Source organism: Bombina bombina, chromosome 3 (assembly GCF_027579735.1).
Source record: "Bombina bombina isolate aBomBom1 chromosome 3, aBomBom1.pri, whole genome shotgun sequence".
NCBI classification, from domain to species: Eukaryota; Metazoa; Chordata; class Amphibia; order Anura; family Bombinatoridae; genus Bombina; species Bombina bombina.
In genome coordinates, this window is record NC_069501.1 from 1020278395 (window position 1) to 1020287451 (window position 9057).

The window sequence follows — 9057 nt, forward strand, 5'->3', positions numbered from 1 at the left end:
AGGGTGTTAGGTGTAAACGTAATTTTTTTTCTACTATAGAAATCAATGGAATATCTGGCAGCATCGAACATAAGCTTTTGCTGCTTTCAGACTCCCATTGAGTCCTATGGCATCCGCAGCCTCCAGGGTGGCGGATTGAAAACCAGGTATGCTGGGCCGGAATAGTGGCGAGCCTACCTGTTAGAAATTTGATAACTTGCCAAAGGTGTCAGATACTGCCAAATTTGTATTTGGAACATCTGTAATGACGTAATTATCGATCTGTGTCGGATTGAGACCGGCGGATCGTATATTACATCACAAATTTCAAATTTTGACGGTCTGTAGGCTTTGATAAATGGGTCAAATCAGGTTCGGCACAATTACGCAGCGGAATTCCGTCGTATTTGCGGTTGACAGCTTGATAAATATCCCTCATTATCTCTTATAATTTGGGACCAATGTTTGTTTTTCTTTAGAAGTCCTGTCTATTTCTTTTGTTCTACAAGTCTGTAGTTGAGAGCAAAAGGGAGGGGTTGATATCACCCATTCCAGTGTTTGTTCGCAATGCAGCTAAATCAATTCGTAGAAGCTAAATGAAATATTAGATTCTATGATACATCTGTAGTTTATTTAAGGTTACTTCACAGATACCCTGACAGCATTTTGTACATAAATGTTTTATAGGGTCATAAAACTGAAATAAATTGTATTGTGCATGAAGGAGCAGCAAATATACATTTACATAAATAGGAAAAAATGATAATGAAAGTAAAAATTAAACATCCATAAATCAGAGTGCAAAACCCTTCCCAGTTTACTTTTTTAATAAAAACAGAATTTATGTTTACCTGATAAATTACTTTCTCCAACGGTGTGTCCGGTCCACGGCGTCATCCTTACTTGTGGGATATTCTCTTCCCCAACAGGAAATGGCAAAGAGCCCAGCAAAGCTGGTCACATGATCCCTCCTAGGCTCCGCCTACCCCAGTCATTCGACCGACGTTAAGGAGGAATATTTGCATAGGAGAAACCATATGTTACCGTGGTGACTGTAGTTAAAGAAAATAAATTATCAGACCTGATTAAAAAAACCAGGGCGGGCCGTGGACCGGACACACCGTTGGAGAAAGTAATTTATCAGGTAAACATAAATTCTGTTTTCTCCAACATAGGTGTGTCCGGTCCACGGCGTCATCCTTACTTGTGGGAACCAATACCAAAGCTTTAGGACACGGATGAAGGGAGGGAGCAAATCAGGTCACCTAAATGGAAGGCACCACGGCTTGCAAAACCTTTCTCCCAAAAATAGCCTCAGAAGAAGCAAAAGTATCAAATTTGTAAAATTTAGAAAAAGTGTGCAGTGAAGACCAAGTCGCTGCCTTACATATCTGATCAACAGAAGCCTCGTTCTTGAAGGCCCATGTGGAAGCCACAGCCCTAGTGGAGTGAGCTGTGATTCTTTCAGGAGGCTGCCGTCCGGCAGTCTCATAAGCCAATCGGATAATGCTTTTAATCCAGAAGGAGAGAGAGGTAGAAGTTGCTTTTTGACCTCTCCGTTTACCAGAATAAACAACAAACAAAGACAAAGTTTGTCTGAAATCCTTAGTAGCTGCTAAGTAAAATTTGAGAGCACGAACTACATCCAAGTTGTGCAACAAACGTTCCTTCTTTGAAACTGGATTAGGACACAAAGAAGGCACAACTATCTCCTGGTTAATGTTTTTGTTAGAAACAACTTTTGGAAGAAAACCAGGTTTAGTACGCAAAACCACCTTATCTGCATGGAACACCAGATAAGGAGAAGAACACTGCAGAGCAGATAATTCTGAAACTCTTCTAGCAGAAGAAATTGCAACCAAAAACAAAACTTTCCAAGATAATAACTTAATATCAACGGAATGTAAGGGTTCAAACGGAACCCCCTGAAGAACTGAAAGAACTAGGTTGAGACTCCAAGGAGGAGTCAAAATTTTGTAAACAGGCTTGATTCTAACCAGAGCCTGAACAAAGGCTAGAACATCTGGCACAGCTGCCAGCTTTTTGTGAAGTAACACAGACAAGGCAGAAATCTGTCCCATCAAGGAACTTGCAGATAATCCTTTTTCCAATCCTTCTCGAAGGAAGGATAGACTCTTAGGAATCTTAACCTTGTCCCAAGGGAATCCTGCAGATTCACACCAACAGATATACCAAATTATGTGGTAATTTTTCTGGTTACAGGCTTTCAGGCCTGAACAAGAGTATTAATAACAGAATCTGAGAACCCTCGCTTTGATAAGATCAAGCGTTCAATCTCCAAGCAGTCAGCTGGAGTGGGTCGAACGGACCTAGAACAAGAAGGTCTCTCAAAGGTAGCTTCCATGGTGGAGCCGATGACATATTCACCAGATCTGCATACCAAGTCCTGCGTGGCCACGCAGGAGCTATCAAAATCACCGACGCCCTCTCCTGATTGATCCTGGCTACCAGCCTGGGGATGAGAGGAAACGGCGGGAACACATAAGCTAGTTTGAAGGTCCAAGGTGCTACTAGTGCATCCACTAGAGCCGCCTTGGGATCCCTGGATCTGTACCCGTAGTAAGGAACTCTGAAGTTCTGACGAGAGGCCATCAGATCCATGTCTGGAATGCCCCACGGTTGAGTGACTTGGGCAAAGATTTCCGGATGGAGTTCCCACTCCCCCGGATGCAATGTCTGACGACTCAGAAAATCCGCTTCCCAATTTTCCACTCCTGGGATGTGGATAGCAGACAGGTGGCAGGAGTGAGACTCCGCCCATAGAATGATTTTGGTCACTTCTTCCATCGCTAGGGAACTCCTTGTTCCCCCCTGATGGTTGATGTATGAACTTGGCCCTCGCTAGCTGAGGCCAAGCTTTGAGAGCATTGAATATCGCTCTCAGTTCCAGAATATTTATCGGTAGAAGAGATTCTACCCGAGACCAAAGACCCTGAGCTTTCAGGGATCCCCAGACCGCGCCCCAGCCCATCAGACTGGCGTCGGTCGTGACAATGACCCACTCTGGTCTGCGGAAGGTCATCCCTTGTGACAGGTTGTCCAGGGACAGCCACCAACGGAATGAGTCTCTGGTTCTCTGATTTGCTTGTATCTTCGGAGACAAGTCTGAATAGTCCCCATTCCACTGACTGAGCATGAACAGTTGTAATGGTCTTAGATGAATGCGCACAAAAGGAACTATGTCCATTGCCGCTACCATCAAACCTATCACTTCCATGCACTGCGCTATGGAAGGAAGAGGAACGGAATGAAGTATCCGACAAGAGTCTAGAAGTTTTGTTTTTCTGGCTTCTGTCAGAAAAATCCTCATTTCTAAGGAGTCTATTATAGTTCCCAAGAAGGGAACCCTCGTTGACGGAGATAGAGAACTCTTTTCCACGTTCACTTTCCATCCGTGAGATCTGAGAAAGGCCAGGACAATGTCCGTGTGAGCCTTTACTTGAGGAAGGGACGACGCTCGAATCAGAATGTCGTCCAAGTAAGGTACTACAGCAATGCCCCTTGGTCTTAGCACCGCCAGAAGGGACCCTAGTACCTATGAGAAAATCCTAGCAGCAGTGGCTAATCCGAAAGAAAATGCCACGAACTGGAAATGCTTGTCCAGGAATGCAAACCTTAGGAACCGATGATGTTCCTTGTGGATAGGAATATGTAGATACGCATCCTTGAAATCCACCTTGGTCATGAATTGACCTTCCTGGATGGAAGGAAGAAGTGTTCGAATGGTTTCCATCTTGAACGATGGAACCTTGAGAAACTTGTTCAAGATCTTGAGATCTAAGATTGGTCTGAACGTTCCCTCTTTTTTGGGAACTATGAACAGATTGGAGTAGAACCCCATCCCTTGTTCTCCTAATGGAACAGGATGAATCACTCCCATTTTTAGCAGGTCTTCTACCCAATGTAAGAATGCCTGTCTTCTTATGTGGTCTGAAGACAACTGAGACCTGTGGAACCTCCCCCTTGGAGGAAGCCCCTTGAACTCCAGAGAATAACCTTGGGAGACTATTTCTAGCGCCCAAGGATCCAGAACATCTCTTTCCCAAGCCTGAGCGAAGAGAGAGAGTCTGCCCCCCACCAGATCCGGTCCCGGATCGGGGGCCCGCATTTCATGCTGTCTTGGTAGCAGTGGCAGGTTTCCTGGCCTGCTTTCCTTTGCTCCAGCCTTGCATAGGTCTCCAGGCTGGATTGGCTTGAGAAGTATTACCTTCCTGCTTAGAGGACGTAGCCCTTGGGGCTGATCCGTTTCTGCGAAAGGGACGAAACTTAGGTTTATTTTTGGTCTTGAAAAGACCTATCCTGAGGAAGGGCGTGGCCCTTGCCCCCAGTGATATCAGAGATAATCTCTTTCAAGTCAGGGCCAAAGAGTGTTTTCCCCTTGAAAGGAATGTCAAGCAATTTGTTCTTGGAAGACGCATCCGCTGCCCAAGATTTTAACCAAAGCGCTCTGCGCCACAATAGCAAACCCAGAATTTTTTCGCCGCTAACCTAGCCAATTGCAAGGTGGCGTCTAGGGTGAAAGAATTAGCCAATTTAAGAGCACGAATTCTGTCCATAATCTCCTCATAAGAAGAAGAATTACTAATAATCGCCTTTCCTAGCTCATCAAACTAGAAACACGCGGCTGCAGTGACAGGGACAATGCATGCAATTGGTTGTAGAAGGGAACCTTGCTGAACAAACATCTTTAGCAGACCTTCTAATTTTTTATCCATAGGATCTTGGAAAGCACAACTATCTTCTATGGGTATAGTGGCGCGCTTGTGTAGAGTAGAAACCGCCCCCTCGACCTTGGGGACTGTCTGCCATCAGTCCTTTCTGGGGTCGACTATAGGAAAACAATTTTATAAATATGGGGGGAGGTACTAAAGGTATACCGGGCCTGTCCCATTCTTTACTAACAATGTACGCCACCCGCTTGGATATAGGAAAAGCTTCGGGGGGCCCCGGGGCCTCTAAGAACTTTTCCATTTTACATAGTGGTTCTGGAATGACCAGATAATCACAATCATCCAAATTGGATAACACCTCCTTAAGCAGAGCGCGGAGATGTTCCAACTTAAATTTAAAAGTAATCACATCAGGTTCAGCTTGTTGAGAAATGTTTCCTGAATCTGAAATTTCTCCCTCAGACAAAACCTCCCTGGCCCCCTCAGACTGGTGTAGGGGCCCTTCAGAAACCATATCATCAGCGTTCTCATGCTCTACAGAATTTTCTAAAACAGAGCAGTCGCGCTTTCGCTGATAAGTGGGCATATTGGCTAAAATGTTTTTGATAGAATTATCCATTACAGCCGTTAAATGTTGCATAGTAAGGAGTATTGGCACACTAGATGTACTAGGGGCCTCCTGTATGGGCAAGACTGGTGTAGACGAAGGAGGGGATGATGCAGTACCATGCTTACTCCCCTCACTTGAGGAATCATCTTGGGCATCATTTTTACTAAATTTTTTTATGACATAAAATACATATAGTTAAATGAGAAGGAACCTTGGTTTCCCCACAGTCAGAACACAATCTATCTGGTAGTTCAGACATGTTAAACAGGCATAAACTTGATAACAAAGCACAAAAAACGTTTTAAAATAAAACCGTTACTGTCACTTTAAATTTTAAACTAAACACACTTTATTATTGCAATTGCGAAAAAGTATGAAGGAATTGTTCAAAATTCACCAAAATTTCACCACAGTGTCTTAAAGCCTTAAAAGTATTGCACACCAAATTTGGAAGCTTTAACCCTTAAAATAACGGAACCGGAGCCGTTTTTATATTTAACCCCTTTACAGTCCCTGGAATCTGCTTTGCTGAGACCCAACCAAGCCCAAAGGGGAATACGATACCAAATGATGCCTTCAGAAAGACTTTTCTATGTATCAGAGCTCCACACACATGCAGCTGCATGCCATGCTGTCCTCAAAAACAAGTGCGCCATACCGGCGCGAAAATGAGGCTCTGACTATGATTAGGGAAAGCCCCTAAAGAATAAAGTGTCTAAAACAGTGCCTGCCGATATAATCATATCAAAATACCCAGAATAAATGATTCCTCAAGGCTAAATATGTGTTATAATGAATCGATTTAGCCCAGAAAAAGTCTACAGTCTTAATAAGCCCTTGTGAAGCCCTTATTTACTATCTTAATAAACATGGCTTACCGGATCCCATAGGGAAAATGACAGCTTCCAGCATTACATCGTCTTGTTAGAATGTGTCATACCTCAAGCAGTAAGAGACTGCACACTGTTCCCCCAACTGAAGTTAATTGCTCTCAACAGTCCTGTGTGGAACAGCCATGGATTTTAGTTACGGTGCTAAAATCATTTTCCTCATACAAACAGAAATCTTCATCTCTTTTCTGTTTCTGAGTAAATAGTACATACCAGCACTATTTTAAAATAACAAACTCTTGATTGAATAATAAAAACTACAGTTAAACACTAAAAAACTCTAAGCCATCTCCGTGGAGATGTTGCCTGTACAACGGCAAAGAGAATGACTGGGGTAGGCGGAGCCTAGGAGGGATCATGTGACCAGCTTTGCTGGGCTCTTTGCCATTTCCTGTTGGGGAAGAGAATATCCCACAAGTAAGGATGACGCCGTGGACCGGACACACCTATGTTGGAGAAATGTACCTTTTTATCTTTTTATCCATTGTTAAAAAGTAGCTCCTTTACATGAGCATACTGAGGTAGGCTCAAGAGAGTGCATTTGTTGAGACCAACAATTTTTCTTTGTTTTCTTGCTAACTTTATTTAAAAAACAGGAATGTAAAGCTTAGGGGCCGGCCCATTTTAGGTTCAGCACCCTGGATAAAGCTTTCTTATTGGTGGCTACATTTAGCCACCAATCAGCAAGCGCTACCCAGGTGCTGAACAAAAAATGGGTCGGCTCCTAAGCTTTACATTCCTGCTTTTCAAATAAAGATAGCAAAAGAAGAAAACTTTAAAACAGGAGTAAATTAGAAAGTTGCTTAAAATTGCATGTTTTATATGAATCATTAAAGAAAAAAATCTTGGTTTAGTATCCCTTTAAGACACTGATCTGTTGATCCGCTAGCCCGCATGTATCATTACACACTCTGATGAGTGTGTAATGCCCGCCCCTTCATTCGCGTGACTAATCTCCTGAGTGAAGGGACTGTCAATCACCGAGAGCGAGTGATTTCTCTTTGCCACCTCTGAGGTGGCGAGGAGTGTAGGAAGCAGCGGTCTAATGACCGCTGCTTTTAACATTGCGGGAAGCAGGCTTGCATATGCTAATCTGCCCCACAATGGCTCCGGAGCAGCTCTCGCTGCTTCGTACGTGGAGCCCATGTATGTTTAAAATACTTTAATGTCTCTTTAACCTAGTTTGAATATCTGTTTTGTCTTTTGTTCATTTTTTAATATAATGTTTTATTATGTATTTTATACTTCACAGGGCCCCCAGTGCTGCTCGGATCTGGCAATATCATTCCATTATGTCAATCCTGAACTCATGTACACATTGGAGTATTTTACCTATCATCTCCGACCATATGGTTACCAGTATCGTTACCAGCCACCACTACCTGAGAATGCACGTAGACTCCCAATACACACTAAGGATGAGGCTTCAGTACCAGAACCTTCTGTCAAATCCAATTTAACTTTATCTGATATTAATAAGAAGATATAACTCAGGACATATGTCATAAAAGTGCCTCTAATATGAAGAATCACTGTTGAATTTTATATGAAAATATGAATTAATATGTTGTTTCCCATCATACCATTAATTTATTTCACCTTATGACTGCTTTTTGTTTTTACTAATTCTTTTGATGGGTCAATGAAGATTTTGTGCATTTCCACATGGTGGAAGTGAAAAACTCTGTTGTTCAACCAGCCAAGACCACTAAAAGAAATCTAAAACCTTGTTGTTATTAGCAAGGAACACGAGACAAACAGTGCATTGATGGATCTGGAAACAAAAAAAGATGGACTAATTATAATTTCATCATCTTTGGATAAATAGAAATAACAGTACCATCTGCAATTTTATAGACTATTTCCAGAGAAATATCACTAAATAACCTGTGAATCAAATGTGAACTTCTAATATGTTTTTTATTTAAACATTTATTTGTCTTTATTTATACAACACATTTTATTTTAATAAATTATAGGACGAATACTATGTTATTATTGGATTATTTTACATTACCATAAAGCCAAGACAAAAATAATGCCTTAGCATAAAACTTAAGTTATCAAAATAACTTTTTATACACTCCAAGTATCCCTATTTTCTTATAAATAAATGTGAATGCTTATTTCAGTTTTATGACGGATATATGTGGTGTGCATATAAATGTATTTCTCTCACTCTCTTTTCATGTTTGTGAACTACCTACCTCCAAGTAGACATGAGACATATACTACAACAGCACCCAAAGCAGGGTCGGCTCTAAGGGGGGGCATTGGGGGTGACGGAACGTCCAGGGTCCCAAATGTTGCATCAACCATTTGCAGCCACTGGACCCTGGAGATCCGCCACTGGAGGGCCCAGCTAATCTCTTTACTCTCCTCTATTTACAACCAGATAACAAATAAAGTTGCATTTCTCTGCTGGTGCTCTCACAGTTAACCTAGGGCTCGCAATGCCCCTCCTCCTGATAGCCCACTTACTACAGAGCTGAAGTGAGATGATGACATCATCAGACCTCTGCAGGAAGTGCTGGGAGAAGCTAACAGTCAGTGAGAGGGAAGGCAGAAGTAATTTTGTGAAAACACAGCCGTATAACCAATGTGTGTGTGAGTGTAGTATCCCTTCCCTATTGTGCTTTATATCATGGCAGCCACAGATAAAGAAGCAAATTGGGAATTCCTTGGTTTCCCCACTGCAGGTCAAACAAAACAAGTGTGCATTGTGCCTGCTTTATCTGCAGTGATCAGTGTAAAATGTGTGTCAGATTATAGGTGCTCACATACACACACTTCAAATGTAGCTGTCGGACAATGAGTGAAATAGCCTTATGTTTATTATTTACATGTTTCAAAACATATCCTATTTGTCCCCAAGGTTGTTTTATTA

The 9057-nt window shown here is 42.2% G+C and overlaps 1 protein-coding gene across 1 annotated transcript in view; it reads left to right on the forward strand.

Moving 5' to 3' along the window:
* The window catches only part of LOC128652033 (glycoprotein-N-acetylgalactosamine 3-beta-galactosyltransferase 1), a 111723-nt gene extending 103568 nt beyond the window's left edge, over window positions 1-8155 (forward strand). The window contains exon 5 of the mRNA XM_053704985.1: window positions 7423-8155. Coding sequence (XP_053560960.1) covers window positions 7423-7659 — 237 coding nt within the window. The 3' untranslated portion in view covers window positions 7660-8155. The remainder of the gene's footprint in view (window positions 1-7422) is intronic.
* The last annotated feature ends 902 nt before the right edge of the window (window positions 8156-9057 follow it).